The sequence below is a fragment of the Ciona intestinalis genome, chromosome 9, assembly GCF_000224145.3.
Source record: "Ciona intestinalis chromosome 9, KH, whole genome shotgun sequence".
In the NCBI taxonomy this organism is placed as follows: Eukaryota; Metazoa; Chordata; class Ascidiacea; order Phlebobranchia; family Cionidae; genus Ciona; species Ciona intestinalis.
This window is the reverse complement of record NC_020174.2, coordinates 5,560,643-5,579,182: the sequence shown is the minus strand read 5'-3', so window position 1 is coordinate 5,579,182 and position 18,540 is coordinate 5,560,643. Positions and strand designations below refer to the sequence as shown.

The 18,540-nt window shown below is 35.9% G+C and overlaps 3 protein-coding genes across 7 annotated transcripts; 1 reads left to right on the top strand and 2 right to left on the bottom strand.

Annotated features, from left to right (window-relative positions):
* LOC100176074 lies at positions 1 to 6,995 on the bottom strand. Of its 2 annotated transcripts, XM_018813374.2 has the most exons (18): positions 6,753 to 6,995; positions 6,407 to 6,523; positions 6,006 to 6,207; positions 5,467 to 5,639; positions 4,877 to 5,027; positions 4,315 to 4,478; positions 4,016 to 4,109; positions 3,658 to 3,747; positions 3,507 to 3,597; positions 3,074 to 3,187; positions 2,610 to 2,799; positions 2,400 to 2,493; positions 2,005 to 2,139; positions 1,411 to 1,563; positions 1,249 to 1,353; positions 1,008 to 1,187; positions 530 to 715; positions 1 to 421 (listed from the first exon to the last, which is right to left on the bottom strand). In XM_018813374.2, exons 1-18 carry the CDS (start codon positions 6,809 to 6,811, stop codon positions 137 to 139), a joined length of 2,583 nt encoding a protein of 860 aa, XP_018668919.1. In that variant the 5' UTR covers positions 6,812 to 6,995; the 3' UTR covers positions 1 to 136. The 2 variants fall into 2 exon arrangements, with proteins under 2 accessions (XP_018668919.1, XP_002130149.1); XM_002130113.5 differs by lacking the exon at positions 6,753 to 6,995 and having other exon boundaries at positions 6,407 to 6,684.
* A 998-nt stretch (positions 6,996 to 7,993) lies between these two features.
* LOC100183165 lies at positions 7,994 to 12,522 on the top strand. 3 transcript variants are annotated; one of them, XM_002130078.4, is made up of 6 exons: positions 7,994 to 8,140; positions 9,478 to 9,762; positions 9,984 to 10,128; positions 10,483 to 10,669; positions 10,958 to 11,078; positions 11,267 to 12,522. In XM_002130078.4, the coding sequence occupies exons 2-6, from the start codon at positions 9,621 to 9,623 to the stop codon at positions 12,139 to 12,141; spliced, it is 1,470 nt and encodes a 489-aa protein (XP_002130114.1). In that variant the 5' UTR covers positions 7,994 to 8,140; positions 9,478 to 9,620; the 3' UTR covers positions 12,142 to 12,522. The 3 variants fall into 3 exon arrangements, with proteins under 3 accessions (XP_002130114.1, XP_018668922.1, XP_018668923.1); XM_018813378.2 differs by lacking the exon at positions 7,994 to 8,140 and adding an exon at positions 9,151 to 9,411; XM_018813377.2 differs by lacking the exon at positions 7,994 to 8,140 and having other exon boundaries at positions 8,865 to 9,762.
* On the bottom strand, positions 11,822 to 18,400 carry LOC100185526 (ATP-dependent RNA helicase DDX55-like). Of its 2 annotated transcripts, none has more exons than XM_002129903.5 (15): positions 18,216 to 18,400; positions 17,808 to 17,945; positions 17,270 to 17,429; positions 16,705 to 16,864; positions 16,269 to 16,380; positions 15,875 to 16,079; positions 15,394 to 15,487; positions 15,135 to 15,227; positions 14,808 to 14,934; positions 14,366 to 14,525; positions 13,695 to 13,821; positions 13,145 to 13,313; positions 13,011 to 13,082; positions 12,668 to 12,736; positions 11,822 to 12,112 (listed from the first exon to the last, which is right to left on the bottom strand). In XM_002129903.5, the coding sequence occupies exons 1-14, from the start codon at positions 18,309 to 18,311 to the stop codon at positions 12,671 to 12,673; spliced, it is 1,779 nt and encodes a 592-aa protein (XP_002129939.1). In that variant the 5' UTR covers positions 18,312 to 18,400; the 3' UTR covers positions 11,822 to 12,112; positions 12,668 to 12,670. The 2 variants fall into 2 exon arrangements, with proteins under 2 accessions (XP_002129939.1, XP_018668920.1); XM_018813375.2 differs by lacking the exon at positions 11,822 to 12,112 and adding an exon at positions 12,475 to 12,584.
* Between the last annotated feature and the right edge of the window lie 140 nt (positions 18,401 to 18,540).

Sequence of the window (18,540 nt, the reverse complement as noted above, 5' to 3'; positions counted from 1 at the left end):
TTCAAACAAAGTATACAGTGTATTTTCGGCAAGCATCAGTTACTAAATAGCAGTGGTAACTTATAACACAACCAAGCAAAAGTAAGACCAAAAAAATAAGTGCAATCAACAAAGCAATTCGATCTAAGACTGAACTCTAGCTTTGTAGGCTAAGTTCTTGATGCAAACTTGAATTTTGTGGCACCAAGTGATTACTGTTGAAATGAGCAACTGGTGGAAATTCTATGTTATTTTCATCCGCATGCGAGTTGTTGCGGTCAGTTTCAACAGCTGTCCTTGGGGTTGGCATGGGGCCTCGTTTCATGTCTTTTATTTCTGGTAGAGAATCTTGTACAGATGAAGGATTAACATCAAGATTATGGGAGAGAATTAATGGCCATGTTCCTGGGTTCGAAGTAGTAGGAAGACTATGCTGATATGCCTGTTAAGATTCCATGAAAAGATTAATATCCTACCAGCAATTATTTTATACTAAATAAAATAAATCAAGTCATTTTCAGAGTTTGACAGTTTATGAAAAAAATCTTACTTGCACGGCAGCTTTCCTTGCTTTGATGCCCGCCACCCTTTGTCTTGCTGCCAATATACGGTCATTGGCTTCTTGTAAAGCTTGTGCGTCAAACTTTGATTTATCTTGTGCTCCTGCCATTTGTCTCATCAGTTGTTTATGCTCCATGTAACGTCTCACTAACTCTGCTTGCTCTGTCAGTTGGAGCTGGCAAAACAAAACAAGTTACACATCCTGGCTTTTCGTTTAAAATATTTCTAAACCTTCGCTAACGTAATGGAAGATAGAAATTAAGTTATTATTAATATTAAGTTGAATTTATAAAGTGAATCTTTTTAAAGATTTTATTAGACAATCATCAAAAGTATAATGTGGAACCAATTGCTTTTTTATTAATTTTTTTTACTTATTAAACTTGAATGTCAAAGTACCAAAAGTACTCGAGATTTGCTGGCACCTCAGTTCACCAAACATGAATATAATATTTAGCTTCCTTTACCTTCACTCCATTTACAATATCTGTCTTTTCTACTTTAGTATCTTCAACAGCAGCCTGTCTATCATGTCTGATCAATGCATTACTAACAGACGTGTGTTGGTTTCCAAAGTCAGAAGCAAACATGAGTTGCGAATGAACTGCACGGTGTCTCTGCAGAGCTCTCTCCTTTCGTTCTTGTGCCTAAAACATAAATATAGCAAACCATGGTAAATGGTACAAAAACCACATTACTGTCACATACATATTCTATGTACGATTGTTTGTGAAGGTCATTCTGTTGCAAACCTTCCGCAATTTTTATCCTATCAGTTTGGCGTTGATGTAAGGCATTGCTTCTTTTTTCTTCCTGCAAAAACAGTTTAAAAGTCTAATTTTGTTGTTTTTTAACACAAATGTGTATTACTTTGAATGCTGCTACTATATTTCGGGCTTGCATTTTTTCCTGTTGTACCCGCATAACACGTTCAACTTTTAACGCAAGATGGTCGCTCTTGTCACGATCTCTGTATGCGTTCGACACTGCAGCTAAAGTGGCGAGACTCACATGATCAACCAACTGTAAACAAAACAGGAAATGTGTAAAAAGAAATGGTTTATTGAGCATACAACAACCCATTCTGTTAAGATGCATATTTACAAATATACAAATAATTCAATTTAACCTACTCTTAAGGTGGCTGTACACAGTATTCAAAATTCGTCCGTTTTGTCTAATTTGTCCGGATTTCGCTGCCGCATGCGGAATTGGACATGGGTTTGCAAGCGAGTTTGCACGCCAGATACTGTGTACAGCCACATTTAAAATGTAATAAATTTAGGAGTCTAACCTAGTCTGGAGCTCATAGAGTTAAACAATTCTTGTTTAGTAAAATATAATAAGAATCTCTGCCAGGGAATGTAACAGACAAAAATCAAGTCCAACTAATTGTTGTATGAGAGATATATATTCCACCTAAATGTCATAGTCAGTCTCTTATTTAAATTGAATCTAGCCTACCCTTTGTACAGGTTTTGGTTTCTTGACTTTAACAGTGGGTTTGGTGAATTCTTGTTCATGCCAATAATCTACAGCTTCCCTCACATCTCTACCTGCTTCTCTGTTCATCATTAAGTGATCCTGAGTTGGTTCAAGCTGGAAAGATACAGTGGTAATATAATTCAATAAAAGGGCAATATTGCTCTTTAGCAGTCTTTATAGTGTTATTTTACAAGTTATCACATATATACAACTTTGTGGGTGATTCACTTTTGTTGGATATTTTCTATTTTTTCTGAGTTAGTGCAACTACCTTAACTGTATTACTACCCAGGGCCACTTATGCCTACAATGTTAGTAGCCACCAGCCTTAAACACTGTTCTCAAGTTAAAGTTCTGCCACAAATCCACCATACCTCTGAATACACAGGTTTTCCGCCGGCCACTTTGAATGCTTTATCATGAACCCTCCATTCATGGTTTGTAACATCAGGGTCCATACTCGTGTGTCTACATACATGGTAACTCGTAAGCTGGCACAAGTGCATAAACACCAGTGTTATACTGACTGTTGTTTTCCGACCACGCAAGGATAAAGTATGTTACATTCATTTATTCACATTCACCTCATGTCCCTGTTTTCCACTAGAGTACCAAGTGTGGGGTGCGTTTCCTTCAACATAGGGTGAACAAGGTTGGAGGATGGTCCCAACATCTGTTGGACCGTAACTGTGTCACGCCTCCCAACTTTATATGGAGCACTCGTTGGCGTGGAAACAGGGGCAGCGAGTTGCTTGGCGGGTTTTTCAGTGGCTTCTGATAAAGAAGTAAAAACAAAAAATATGTTCCCTTTAAATGTGTTATACTTATTACCAAAAAGACAAAGTAATGAATTTTGACAGACAAGGAGAAAACAAAGCAGACATTTTCCCACTTATTTATTATTTAAGCATAAGTTAATTTGGGAAATGTGTTGTATACAATAGCAGCCTGTGTGTGTTCAATGAAATATTAAAGATTATTTAATGTAATATCATTGATTTTAAATTTAAAAACGTAATGTTTTAATCACCAAAAATGTAACGCTAACCTTTCTCTTCATTTTCAACAAAAGTTACCGTCAATGGTTTTGAAAAGAGCGACTTTGTTGGCAATATACTTTCTTTATGGATGTGTATTGTAACATTATCCTCCCCTGTGTTGTCTGAATAGAATATTGAAATATAATCAGGTATAGTTGATAATATTGATGAATAATACAACGTAACTTAACACAAGGGCAAACCAATACCTTACAATGTTTAATTGTTGCGTTTAAACATTGTAATTAAACCTACCACACCAAACAATGAATATTGAGCAAATGGAGAAATTACATAATAATGTTTTTCCCTTGTTTTACTGATTTAAACCTGTTTTTGTCTATTTGCCCCCAAAACAAATCTTTTAGCAACAACTATATTAGATTTTGCTCATAATATATAAATACTTAAACCTGAACTTGGCATATGTATTGCACTCACCGAAAGAACGCATAGCATTTTGTTCAAGTTTGTTTAGGTTGATATGCAGTGAAGAAGGCAACAGTTTTAGGGAAAAATCATCTTTTTCATCCTGTTTAACAAGACAGGTATTATAAACAGTATTGTGTATAAGGTGGTGGAAATATCACACCTGATTTTCTTTGTTTTGTTGTTTAGTCATAGGAGTTTCATTCCTTAAAGTGGTGGCTGCACTTGGGGTCTTTGAACCTGGTCTTCGGTTCTGTGAATTAAAAACAATCATTATTTTGCTAAAGTTATATTTTATGTGGGTAAATTCTCACAAGGTGGCACACCATGGTTCCTATGGTTTAGGCCAGGACAGCCTTATTGTCCCACTTTCCGAATAAGTCCTGGCAAATAACAAACAAACTGTTGAAATAAACTTAACATCCTATATACCAAACCTGACAAAAGACATTTTATGTTATGCCTGATGGCAGAAGTAACAACAACTAAAGTAAACAATAGTTTCTTGAAGATGAACCCGCCTTGAGATAAGTGTCGTAATCAAGATTTACTTCATCCACCTGGCTACCACTAGGTGTCTCCTGCACCACAAAATTAAGTTTTCGAAGGCGTTCTCTGTGAACAAAAACACCCTTGTTATAACACTTTCTACATCACTGAAGATGGTTTTAACTTTTAAACCAAAATGTTTGAGATAAAAATCATATTATGCATATTGGCTGTCATGTTTACATTAAAAATGATCAGAAAACCGTGTTTAATCACATATAGAATTTTTAAATAACAGCACATAAATTCACAAGTATATTAGGTCACTTACTGGACTTGATCATAGCTTATGTTGAGTGCTTTCCTGCAGATGTGGCCTCGAACCCAGCGTTGAATTACAACAACAGGGGAACCATGGACCAATATCCTATTGACATCAAACAGAATTTTTTTGACAACTTTCATTTCAGATTCAATGGTTCTTTCGTCTAATGGCTGTGGAAAATATACAGATTTAGGTGCATCAAACTAAACACGGATTTTCTGGTCAGTTTTAACATCATAAACTTCTAACATTAATAGAGATGGTATTAGTTTACAAACAAAAACTCTTGAGATTAAAGTTATACCATGTCTGGGCTGTCATGCATTAAAAATACAGTTCTAGTGCAACAATTATTCTGCAATACCTCTTATATATAGATAATAAATGTAACTTGCTATATCCTCGCATGATCGGAACGAAAGTCTTTGTACCACGTGTGTTCTATTTCATACACCAGGTGCCAGCATTTGAAGTATTTTGCTTTGTGGGTGATAATGTTTTTTGTTTTTTTTATTGTATACTACAACTGTCCATTATATACTAATTTACATTTAAACGTTTAAACTACCTCAGTTTGCTTGGGGCATAAGTCGACCCAAAGTCTGGGGTTCATGGTCATGAAACGTTTGGAGAACAAAGCATCTTCTATGATCTCATCATCTCCTATCACATGATGGTCAAGCGCCTTCAATGACCAAATGCTGTTCACTGTGTGATGCCTGCACAAATGACGTAATCATAATAACCCACAAAGCAAAATACTTGGTAAAAAGCTGGAAAGAGATGTATGAAACAAAACACCTGTGATTGACAACTGTTGTTTTTTGGCCATGCAAGTATGAAATAAAAAGTTGCATAAGTTAGATATGTGAATGATAAATTACTATATTTGTATAACTATTTTTGGCAACTAATTTAGCGTTGAATGTTTTACTTCAGAATAACTATCTAAATATACACATAACTTGTAATACTTTAATTTCGTCATTTCGATTATGGCTGTTTTCTACCCTATTTTAACATGAACTCCCAAAGTTTTTTTAATTCAAAAGATCTGAATATGGTCGTGTCTACAGTCTACCATAAACTTTCTAACAATTTAGAGTCACTAGCAGTGAATGCTAAAAGTAATATGTTATTTAATATATTATTATTAACCTGTAGTTTGTTTTTAGACTGAGTGGCGTGTCGTACAATGTCAATGCAACAAGGTTAACACACACACATAGTGATTGTATATCATCCAGCTTCCCAATACCATTATCATGCAGGTTTAATATTTGCAAACTTTTCATTTCTCTCCAAAATCCTTCATCAGGTAGTTTTGTAATCTGTGGGTAAATATAAATACTCTGTGAACAATATACACAGATTAAAATAAATCTTAGCCTTGACAATTATTTAGGTAGAAATATTCATTGCAAATGTATTTCTTTTTATAAGTTATGACCTACAATATGGCCTAAATTGAAGACTAAAGAATAAATGACTTTACCTAATTTCTTTGATCACAGTGTAAAAAACGTCTAAGTGTAAAAAAGAGCGGTTGTACCTGATGAAAAACTAACCATTAATTTAAATCCTTTAGCTAATTAGCTACAGCTGTAAAGAGTGTGATAGGTTGAAGATTGTAAAAAGACGTCTAGTGATACCATGAGACAAGATTAGATAGTGAGCAGGAGTTTGGAAAATTATACCTGGTTGCTATGAAGATCAAGACGAACCAAATGTGGACAATTTTCCAAAGCATTGAACCTTGTAAGGTAGTTGTTGTTCAATATACAGACCCTCAAATGTCGGCATGACTGGATATGACCAAGGGTTCGGATATGAAAGTGAGACAAATGAATGTATTCAATATCTCGTAAAGATTGATTTGGAGTTTTCGCTGTTTGGCATCTGCACAAATATTATGAAGCAACATAATAAGACTTTAAAGTTGAGGAATTGGAACCCACGAAATTACATACATGGTGGCTCATAAGCAGCACGGGGTGTAAGAAACAGAAGACCAGTATAAGTACTGTCGTTTCCCCATTAAGCAAGAATAAAAAAGTACATTCATTCATTCAATCACCATCCATATAATATAACTAACCTTTCCAAGAGAAATGACCTCGAAGGTGATATAAGGTATCCCCCTTCTGCTGCTTGTCGTAAAGCAGCATCTGCAAGTCTGCTTTCAAACTTGGACGGGACGACTTTCTTTGCTTTCCTAGAAGGTAAAGCAGTTCCTCTAATATTAGTAGCTGCGTCTGAACCTTTAGGGGCAATAGCGCTTGAAATAATTTGATCTCTAAAAAGAACTTGTTCTATCTTTTCAGAATTCATAATACAAAAGTTTTGACACCGTCTGCATAAAAAATAGAACAAAACATTGAGTGGATTTAGGATATTTATTGGAACTTAACCAAATAATCTTTCGATACCTTTGTAATGACTACCTTGCATGTTGTACGCTCTGTAGATTATACGACTCTTGCTGGCCTTTGTTTATAAACATGGCATCACTGTCATCTGCAGCTTTATGAATCCTGTGTTATTATAACATTAAATAAAAGGCCTCGCACCATTCTTCTGTGTTAATTCCTCGTAAACAAATACGATGCAGTAGCGTGCGTTCTGTTGCTATAGTGACTGTTGTACTCTTTAGCGACACCTTGTGAACGAATATTTTAAGACAGTTTTACCACTTAACGGCGCTAACGCACTATAGCCAGCAAACTTTAAAAATTAAAAAAAGAACTAAAACATCTAAAATACGAAACTAAGAACACTTATCATATTTTCCAATACAAAAAAGCTTATAATTAGGCTGTTTTCCAAATCAGAAACGTACTATAAGATGTAAATATACCAGTATTTGTTTGGTAAACTCATAAATAAATTTACTTAAAAAGGCAAGAGTATTTTACAAATATTAATTTATACATACCGGCAAGATATAAAAAAAACGGCGGTCTGTGATTTCGTAGGTACATTTTGCGGGGTCTTAATGGTGACAAATGACAACTAAAAATAATATTCGCTTGAGTAATAAATTATATTTGAACAGTGTTTTTGTGGCTACCGCGTAAGTACAACCGTCGTGCCTTCCCGGCTGTTGATTTGATGTGTAAGCTGGTAAGAGTTGCCAAAACAAGCACTCGAAGCTGTCCTGGGCACGCGAGCCCTAACCCTTCTCTTTCAGTATCTGTTTTACTATCACTGGTACAACTGACAGGATGTAAACAAACACCTCGGCCGGACTGAATTCCATGTCGTTTTCCCTTTGTGGTATCGCTATTGTTTGCCCACAAAAGCTCTCGGACGACGCGTGAGTGTCTCAGCCAGCACAGAAAACTAGATTTACTTTCTCGTAATCGTTTAATCTGATTAAACCCGGACAAGAATTGGAATTGGTTGCTCGTGCTTCGTTCTGAGGGATTCGCTTACCATTTGTAGGCCTTACTCAAAACACATGTGACGCGAGACCATAATACGATAGAGCCGTGTGTGGTAAATTAGTTTACGAAAGGGTAAGCAGCTGAAAACGTTAATTTGATACTGTTGTATCAAATGTAGAGACAATAAAGTGAAAGCGTTGAGGAAACCTTATGGATATTTTCAGGCAGAACTCTTCCCGTAACATTAACATGTAAAATTGACGCGGCAGGCTTACAAAGTTTGTAAATCTAATTGGGCAGTTTTTGTATTTAATTTTTAGCCATTAAAGCATAGGATTTAGTGCAACCGAGAGTTGGATAATAAATACGAGTATAGTTGAACATATTGAGCTTAAATCAACAAATTCTTTCAGGAGGTTATAACAGCAAAAGAACATCGTGTTTGGGTAAGTAATATATTAAATTACCTATATACACGCAAAGTTGCTTGCAGGGGCAAAAATGGAGGATAACGCGTTTACATCTAAATCGGCCACTATTATACATTTATCTGTTACGTAGGTTGTTAATGGTAATTAGGGAACAGCATGATAATCACTTAGTTATTAAGTTTGTTTGGTATAGCTTATGCGCGGTTCACGCCTACCAAACCGCATTGCCCTACGGATTACATAAGAAACCGATGTATATGTAGTTCAAGGACAACAGCTCTGAGGTCATTGGTAAAAATAATCGATCTCTTTTGACCTTACCAGGTTTATACAAGACGGGCAAGGCCAATAGGACATTACTCTGAGTCTATTTGCTGTCAGTTAGTTTTCATAGTACCGGAATTAATAACCTCGTGTGACACTTAGTTCAATGTCATATCTATACAACGGATTATATCGGTTCGTTCCTATGTAACTATATTGGAGCCACAAACCCATTGTAAGATGCAACGTAATGACTGGTTACTTGATACGCTACTTTTGTGTATACAGTATTAGCCCAACACTATATGATACTTCGCTGCAGTGAAAGAATTCTAGTCGTCAGCAAATGTGTTGTGAAAATAGCGACCTAAATATTCACCACCAGTTTTAGGAAAACTAAAAACCTGAGTCATTAATGTTAGCGCTATAACAGCCGTCAAGAACCTGAGTCATTAATGTTAGCGCTATAACAGCCAAAAAAGAATAATTTTAGCACAGTACACAAGGTGTAGTTTTTTTACAGCCGCCAACTATTATCCTATCTTTACGTTAGATCGAATGAGCAAACACATGCGACTAGTGTCAGTTTGTTCAAGTATTAAATCGGCACGTACTTTTTAAAGGCCCTATGATTAAGGGCCAGTAAAGTCAACAGCCCATTGCTATATGCAAACATAGGACTATACAAAAGTTATAGGAGCCTATACGTTAACGGTTATTGTTGCACTGTGGGTCGGTACTTATAAAAAATTCGATATAACTTCAAGTGCAGATTATGCAACCGATTGTCCCAGTGCTGCTTAAACTCATAGCATAAACACAAACGTTACACATTTATAATAGTCATATTGTGCGTTGATTCATAGCGTCATATATACGGGTGCTGACACAACATTTACACGTTATATGTAGCAAATGTATAAACTGTAGCTACAGTATGTTGTGATGTCGCATGGTGAGGTACAACGGCGATATCGGGGCCCTATACTACCTTCCGTATCGTCGGTTGGCAGCTTGCAAAGGTATATAGAATACTGCTGGCTGATATGAAGCGTTTTGTTATAAGTGTTATGTGTATAACTTTGTAGGGTACAAATCAGACTGCATTTACAACGAGCTGCGAGGCAGAACAACATTCGAGCCGTTCTAAGAAATGGTGACGTCAACCGACACGCTTGACTGACGTTGGAAGATATCGTGACATCACAAATATTATTGTGACGTAACTAAGATGCCTGAAACCGATCGATTGGCGAAGTTGATCGAGCATAGAAAACAACAGGAAAAGAAGAACGACAAACTACGTATACACAGAAACAAACTTGAAAATGACCGCCTGGTGGCACAAGAGTCCTACCTCGATTGGAACAAGAGTGAGCGTGTGATATTTTCAAAGTAAAAACGACAGTATTAACACGGGTGTTCTGTTTAAAACACCCGTACTTGCTTACGAGCTACCACATATGTAATTATTTCTCCTGTGTTTTCTGTATGGCTAAAAATTTCAACAACTGAAAAGGCGCAAATGGGTCTGAAAATTGAGGTTTTAAAACGAGCCGAAAAATATAAATTCTATCACCCTGATACCTTGTAGAACTTCGTGAAAAGGAGTTTACATCAGCGGAGACGGAATACATGAGAAAGTTGGAACGAATCTACGATCGACAACTTAATATTCAAGATGAAAGAAAGAAGATTGAAGAGAAGAAAGCAATACAAAAAAAAGAAAAAAAGAAAAAGTATATTTTCTGTCATTAGCATTAATAAGAAATTAATTGAATGCAAATTTCATACTTTTCAACTATATGCCCAAACTACACAGTACCAACAGAACAGGTCATAACATGAAACAAAACATGAATCCCCCCCCACATGATGATAAAGCAAGTTATATTAGGGTGGGTGGAGATGGGACTAATTTCCATTCTTTTTTCTTCCTATTTGGTGGTAAACAAAAAACATTCAGAAAATAAAAAAATATCTGCACGACTCCCATACACTGTTGTTAAAAACACGATCCGGATAGTAGGCCTATGTTGTGCTTAAGGTCTTACCCCACATTACTATACATTCAATTCATTTTATATATTAAGACTTGAAACGGAGTCGATGGTACACGAGGTGACAGAAGAAGAACGACTTCGCCAACTCTTCGGTGTTAAACAAGAAAAAGCAAAGTTTTTTATGACCAAAGCAAAAACGCTTTCTGGGGGATATCGAGACAATGACCCACCACAAGCGTATTACAAAAGAAATGGACTCGTTCCTCCGGACAGGCTGGTAAGACAACCTCGTAACATACAATTTTAAACCGTATGCGGACATGTTTTCACGTCCCATTTGGTTGTAAACAAAGTAAGAATTATAAAATTGTATCCTTACGGTTCCCATAAACATAAAGCATAGACCGTTGTTAAAACAACGTCTTTTTAACATGCTTTCGTAGAATTGCACAGCCATTGGTAGTTTATAAAAAATACAAATATGCCAGTACTGCACTGTTTTACCTTCGCATATTAACTATTTTTTTTTAATTACCGACCCCACATAACCTTCTGTCTTGTGAAGGTAACCCCTGAAATGAGCGCAGCAGCACAAGCCAGCTTGGGAGGAGGAAGTCGACCTCCGTCATCTTCCAACCATCTCAACAAACCAACCCTCCCTGCCGAAACACCATTTGGTGTAACAGGTACAACAGTTAGCGGTTTCATTATAAACGTTACAAGTTTAAAATGTGTTTGTATTGATGTGAAACGTTTCGGATCCGTCACCGCCTTTTCGTTGGCTGTTTAGTTCGTAATTTCGTTGACAGCGTTTATTTTTAACGTCATTTCAATTACACGGAACGTCAATTCAATTACATTTTTTTAAACATAGAAAAACGACCGGCTTCTTCAAAGCGAAGACGGCCGGCGTCACGAAGTCGAATCGAGAGTAATATTTCTGAAGTAACTGCCCCACTTATGTCATCTGATGAGGAAAGCACAGACACAGCTATCGAGGAAGTGATTCGTGTTCAGGTGAATCTAAGACCAAGTACAGCACCTGGGAAGAGAAAGAAACCGCGAGCTATAAAAGAAAGTGGAATGGTGACAACTGTGGAGGAGGAGGAGGGAAGACAAAGACCATCCACAGCTGCAGCTTTTGTGAGGTTCGGAGAAGCGGAGAAAATAGGGGAGGAAGAGCAAAGAGGGTTAGATTCCCCGGAGGATAAATCACCAAAGAGTCCAGGACGAAGAAGACAAAGCCTAAAAGCTCCGAACATGCTCCTCTTTCGACGTAGACCTTCAGGGGTGTCAGGTGGCCCAAGGAGCGCGGTCTCCGCCCCAACGACACCACGAGGCCATAGAGGTAGCATCCAGCAAACCATGATGAGTAACGTGCAGCAAGATCGGATTCGCATAAAGATGTTACAGAAGGCGAGATGTCTACAGCAGGAACGCATACGGCGAGAATTACTTCGCATTGCGGCCACTAAGCCTGACGTTAAGACCGAAACTGTAAGCAGAGATGTCCCTTTGTTTCCTCAGAAGTTTAAAACACTTCCCTATCGAACCAGAACTAAGGTAACAGTGCCACCTCGGGATCCACAAAGTGCTGCGCAACGCGACGCAATGCTAAGTTACGTCCAGCGCTGTGAACGTGGCTATATCATGGGTGACATTTACGAGGCGAAACAGCAGCTACTCGACGCAACCACGACCAGGACATTGAATCTTCAAGCTGAAGTAGAAAGCTTTGTTAAAGTTTAAACCGAAAACAGTGTCAATTTGAGCGCCAAATTAATGAAAGCCTGGAATTCTTTCAATACACGCAATCGCATGCAAAAATGACCACAACAGCAAATATACCTCTATAAATATGTAGCCATGTTTGCGAAACTGCAGTATGAAGTATATACCATGCCCACGATACTGTTATGCAATTACAGAAAGTAATTTGTGGTGGGCCATATGTCACATAGTGCTTTGGTAACTGACAATTTACTATAACTCTTCCATTTTCTATCTTTTACTATCCGCGCTTATTACTTAGCTCCGATTTTAATTATTCTCTGTTAATTGTCCTTAATTTTCCAATGTTAGTTTTTTCACTTATTATAATAAATTATGATTAATATTTTGCATAGAAAATGCACACCACATGCAAGATGTTTCAACCACAGAGATAAATTGTATCGAACTTGGGTGGATACCTATGTAATGTTATAACATAAATAGTTATCTCATCATACAAGGATAAAAACTTAGAAAGGTTACAACACAAACTTGTCTTCACCTTTCACAACACCTTGTTAAGACTGCCTTCTGCAGCATCCATGGATTCATTATATTCAGCTTTTGTTATCTGGAAATATATGATAGTTTAAGTTAAGCTCCATTGTAAATTTTCTGGTTTGTAAGGGGCATGAAATGTATAAGAATTACATTAGGTAGGACAGTAGGTTATCCTCCAACCAGTTGAATGTGACATTTTTTTTATGGTAACATGTAAGCGACACGAGGTGTATAAAGTAAGTATATTGGCAAGTTACCTTATAACCTATTTGAAAACATAACATTTTTTTCTGTGGAAACCTGTAAGGGACAGGTGTATAAAATAGGAATATTTGGCAAATTACCTCCTTTCTTTTTAACTTCTTCACAAGCTGAGCATCTTTACGTAGTTCTTCTAACTCATCATCATCAAACGTCTACAACACATACAATATTTTACTAATTCAATTGACCATGATTTATAAAAGTCAGAAATTACCATTTTCTCTTTTTTCATTCTCCTTTTTTCTTTTTTCACTCTTCGCAATTCTTTTTTCTCTTTTAAACCTGACCAAGCTTTTTTCTTTTCACTCACAAACTTTGGTTTCTCCCCTTCTGTAGCTTTTTTCTTCAATGCTAATTTTCTTTGTTTTTCCCGAGCCTTGTCCCTGTTATAAAAAAGTTCATGTACACAAGCAATCTTAACATAAAACTATAAAAAAGCCTTGCCACGAAAGGATAAAACAAGTTAAATTCATTTATAGTTTATTAATACACATGATACACCCACTACCCAACTAAAACAACTACACTTTTCAAGCAAAAATCTTTTTTTGGTAGTGCTCATCTTTTCAAGTTATTTAAAGAGTATTTTTGCAGTATTTTTATTCTTTATGGGTGAGGTCCCTGTCAAGGACTTGGAATTTAGGCCACATTTGGCCCATTACCCCAACACCCAGAAAGCCCATTTAAATCCTTTGTGTGACCGGTGCCGCGACACAGCATCACACTCAGACGTGTAGAAATTTAAGCAGTAGTAAATCACTCACTTGTATTTAATCGCATCAATATCAACAACAGGAGCAACAAAGTCAGTTACCGCCTTCAGTTTTATTTCTGGCATTTTCGGAATTCTTAACAATCCAAAACTGGTAGCGAGTTCACCAAAACTTAGATCTATAAACAAACATGAAAAGTTTATATTTTAAGTTTACAATGCATATATATTCTGTATGGGTGGTATGCAGAATAGGCACAATCCTTCATAATCAAAGTTTGAAATGCAGTCCTAAATCTTGACTTTGGATTTAGACCAGATTTAGCACATTACCCCTACAATGTAGTTTTGCAATATGTTTAATCTTTAACCAGAAATTAAAAATACAACATCTGATTTTTTTTCCACTTTGGTCAAACAAACATTTAAAACGTTAAAACACCAGCTTCTACATGCTGCACCAGCGTTTCATAAACTGGGGTAAATTTACCCCTGGGGGTAAAGTTCTCATAATTAGAGGGTAAATAAGCTACCAATCCAAATTCAAATCAGGCGTCGGGACAGAAAAATTTTGCCAATTGTAGTAATTTACAAGACATTGAGGAACTGGATGCCAAAATAAATGAGCAACATATTACATATTGGGGGTAAATCTGATAAGCATCTTTGTTAAAAGGATAAAGCATCCAACAAGTTTAAGAACCATCATGCTACACCTCTTACCCTTTATTCGAAATATAAGATTACATTCATGTTTTGCGTACGACTGAATGAAAGAAACAAATGCTCTCAATCCTCGTTCCATTGCAGCTCGGTCCTTTATGGACAACTCCTGTAACTTGGATGACCACTGTATCGTGCTGCTTTCATCCATTTGGTATTCCTGAAAAATAGCAATAATAAATAATAATAAAATGGTGATATAATTAACAGATGAAAATCAAGTCCAAGAAATTGTATTCTATGAGATATATATTTTGTTATTTGAGATATTTATTTATTATTTTGTTATGAAATACACCTATGTGGGCCTATATCAAACACAGGCTTATAGTCCTATGTGATAACTCATAATCAGGCACAAGGTGGTAAAAAAACCCAAGTTATATTGATGTTGCCCCACCACACAAGGATATATAAGTTTAGAAAATAAAAGAAATCTTACCAACATAGGAGCTTTCTGGTTGATCTCAATAAAATCCACATAAGATGTTTCAGATTCTAACAGGAAAATTAAAGCGTTGCCTTGACGACCAACTCTTGCAGTTCGACCACAACGATGCACGAACGCACTGAATTTAAATTACTTGTTAGTGGGTTTAGTAGGTGGGAGTATTTTGGAAAACCAGGGTTCTCTCTAGGCCTTATGCCAAAGTTATTGCCTTTATTTATGCATTATAACCAATTAACTTGTAACTATATCAATATGTGCCCATATTGTATAACTTCGATGTTAATAACATGCTACAGAAAGATATTGAAACACAATTACCTTGCGTTACTTGGTGGATCAAACTGTAACACCCAATCTACATCAGGGATGTCCACACCTCGTGCCATCACATCTGTGCATACCAGGATACCTCTGTAAAGAAACAATACGAATATTTATATTTGAAGTCAAAGACCACCTAGATTTTCTAAAAGGTTGAGCATATTGCTAAGAAAATGGCCTTCTTTGGCTTACAACACAGCCCAAAATTCATACCTACATACTGCGTAATTGGTAATATTGTGGAAATAGGAATTACCTGTCAAGTTTACGGAATTTGCTAAAAATTTCCAAACGTTTCTTCTTAATTTTTCCATGTAGAAGCAGAATGTTAAAGTCATTGCTGAGAAGATCTGTTGTAACAATGGTACAAATTATGCTAAAAATTATTAACGTTAAAATCTAAAATAGATAAACACCCATTGTTGCAATCAGATATCATCGGAACATAAATAGATTACAAATTTTTACATTGGATATTTGGGAACTTTTACAATTAGAAAAAAAAATTAGTTATATATGAATATTTATATAAAATCAGTATAACTGGAAGTTAAGTCTGGTAGAAAGATGAATAAATTACATTATTTTACTCATACTTATATTTTATATTCATACTTTATATTATACATATAAATACATACAGTAAGGGTGTTGGGGTAATCGGTCAACACTGGCTTTAAATTCTAAGTCCTCAAACATATAGAATGGCATATGAAAACAGGGCAAACTCCCCCCACCTTTTATAGCCCGACCAAAATACTCCACACACGCACACGTGGAAAAGAACAGGAGGATTTTTTCATCTTTTTTCTTCGTTACAAAGTTCATGAGAGAGTTAAACTTCTCACATGCACGGCAGGTGGTGTATCGGTTCTGTAGTGATGATGGCGTCTTTGTAACACCAGATTGGTCCAAAGATGCAAACTCCAAATCTTGCTTTTTCTAAGTGGACATATAAGAATCATTACCTTGATTAATAAGAATAATATAAGTATGTCATTAAAATATCAGTTGCCAAAATCTTAACTGGAAAAGTAAGACTTCTACAATCAGAATGAAAAACTTAAATACACAAATAATTGAAAGTGAACTTTTCAGCAAAAGTAAATTTGATAATAGCTGTATTCAAACCTCTTTGACGCTTATTTTAACCGGGTTCCTCATTCCAGCTTTCATAAGTTGAACAACCTCAGTGGTTTGTGTTGCACTGAACAAGCCAGTTCTCCTTTGCTTTGGAAGGTACCTGTGGCACAAAATATTTGGAAATTCAAATTTATTTATGGATATTAATTATATAATAACTTAGATAAAGCTCCGCTTTAAACAATTAAACATTCAAGGTGGTTTCAAATTAAAATCATAAAAAGCTAAGAAAACACTATTGAAAACATATTAATTTATGGCCATTGGTATGCTTTGTTAAAGAAGTATCGCAGACAGTAAAGTTGAATGAACTAATTTACCACAATCTGCTGGGAGGTTGTTGCATAAACCAGCGCTAAGTTCTTGTATGGTATTTCAAAGATGATTATACATTTTTTTCATGTTTTAAGTTTGATCTTATTACCCAAGGATGGTGGTGAGAGTTCTGTGGAAACCAAGATCAAGAAGACGATCCGCTTCATCAAGGATGAGAACTTCAAGGGATCGAACACCAGATCTTAACATCAAACATTTCTCCAACGCAAAGCTGATTCGTCCAGGAGTTCCAACAATTATATTGGAACCTGGAAAGCAAATTCTGAAATTCCAACAATCTAGTTATGATTTCTAGTTGTTTTTGCTAATTTTATTGAAAAACAACAAGCTTAGACAATGGTAACTATCTGAAGTTAGACCTGAATAACATTGATTATTGTTACTGTTTATGCAAATTTCTAGTTGATTGTTACAAAAGCAATGTTATATTTCAAAGAATTAAACAGTTTGATTCATTGGAATCTTGCTAGGAAATTTATCTACGAACCAGATGCCAATTTATCGACGAACCAGATGCCGGCATCAAAAAAGCTAAACCTGGCTAGCTAACCATAGGTTTCAAACCACTAGCTTAGATCATCCTCCAGATGCTAAATGTTTGGTGGTAATTGAATCTAATAAAGTACTAAACATTCTGAACAACAGGGTTTTACCATTTTCAACAAAATCGTTGGTGTCGTTTTCAATATCTCCGGTTCCACCAATAAGTAAAGTGGAAGTGAACGGACAATGTTGATCATCCAAGAACTCTTCAATCACTTCATGTATCTGACTCGCAAGCTCTCGTGTTGGGCTCACAATAACAGCTCCAACCTGTTGTAAATAATGTTTTTAATTTACCAAATTAACAAATACAAGCTTAAAAATAACTTTTTTTTTGTATGGGTAAAATACCGAATGTAACTTTTATCCTTGTGTGGTGGGCGGTGGGGTTATATAACACGACTATTACTATTCTATTTAAGGCCCGTTTACAAGTTATTGCAGGGATAACTTTGTGGGTGCCAACATAATACACTAAAACAGAAAGTAAGGGTAACAATAAGGTTGAAATAACACATTCTAAGTAAAAAGGGGAGTACAAAAATTATTAAATAAAGTTTGTTAACCCTGCAACAAATAAAGACATTCAAATTAAACAAAATTAGGTAGTTATGGAAAAGTTCTCATAATATACACATAGCAACTGACTTGGTGTTTTTTCAGTGTACCAACACACTGCATTAACATTTCAAGCATAGGAATAACAAAGGCGAGCGTTTTTCCACTTCCAGTGACTGCTTCAACACAAACATCTTTATTTTTCATGAACACAGGAATCGTGGCAACCTACCAAACAAACTTGGTTAAACAGATAAATGCCGCCGATTAATCTTGTATGGCAGGGAAGCAACAGGCCAACAGTTGCTATAACACAAGTGTTTTGTTTTATACACTTTATGCCTGCTTATACAAACTTTATAAGGGACAACTCTGTTAGAACAATTGCCACAAAGTGTTTGCCCACATATATATTAGTACCAGTTTTTACAAAGCCATATATTTACAGATGAATACAGAAATACATTTTAAGTGTGTTACGTAACAATATGTTCTAACCTGTACAGGTGTCATGTTTTTGAATCCCAATCGCGATATTGTGCTTAAAATATGATCATGTAGATCGCACACCGATGACCACGTTGTATTTGACATCTTCGTGAATATTAAATTACACCTGGAATTTTCACAGAGTAGATAAATAATTTCATCTACGCAAAATTGAAAAACTGCAAAACCGTAAAAGTTTTTTTCTGGCCACGTGATATTTTAGGGAAATTCCCGTAACCAGTGATGCCGCATGACTAAACCTAAATTTAATATTTCTACTTTTTATAAACATTTCGGTTTACATCAATCTAGTAAACAGTTTTCAAATAGTCGT

What these genes read in the sequence shown, in the direction of transcription:
- LOC100176074 (XM_002130113.5), bottom strand. Translation starts at nt 6,639, where the DNA reads ATGAATTCTGAAAAGATAGAACAAGTTCTTTTTAGAGATCAAATTATT. An exon ending in AAATGCTATGCGTTCTTTCG is followed by an intron (nt 3,188 to 3,506) that starts GTGAGTGCAATA and finishes TATTCTATTCAG; the next exon opens with ACAACACAGGGGAGGATAAT. An exon ending in GTGGAAAACAGGGACATGAG is followed by an intron (nt 2,494 to 2,609) that starts GTGAATGTGAAT and finishes CCATGTATGTAG; the next exon opens with ACACACGAGTATGGACCCTG.
- LOC100183165 (XM_002130078.4), top strand. Translation starts at nt 9,621, where the DNA reads ATGCCTGAAACCGATCGATTGGCGAAGTTGATCGAGCATAGAAAACAA. An exon ending in CTACCTCGATTGGAACAAGA is followed by an intron (nt 9,763 to 9,983) that starts GTGAGCGTGTGA and finishes GATACCTTGTAG; the next exon opens with AACTTCGTGAAAAGGAGTTT. An exon ending in TCGTTCCTCCGGACAGGCTG is followed by an intron (nt 10,670 to 10,957) that starts GTAAGACAACCT and finishes TGTCTTGTGAAG; the next exon opens with GTAACCCCTGAAATGAGCGC.
- LOC100185526 (XM_002129903.5), bottom strand. Translation starts at nt 18,311, where the DNA reads ATGTCAAATACAACGTGGTCATCGGTGTGCGATCTACATGATCATATT. An exon ending in CAACGATTTTGTTGAAAATG is followed by an intron (nt 16,865 to 17,269) that starts GTAAAACCCTGT and finishes TTTGCTTTCCAG; the next exon opens with GTTCCAATATAATTGTTGGA. An exon ending in GAATGAAAAAAGAGAAAATG is followed by an intron (nt 13,083 to 13,144) that starts GTAATTTCTGAC and finishes TATGTGTTGTAG; the next exon opens with ACGTTTGATGATGATGAGTT.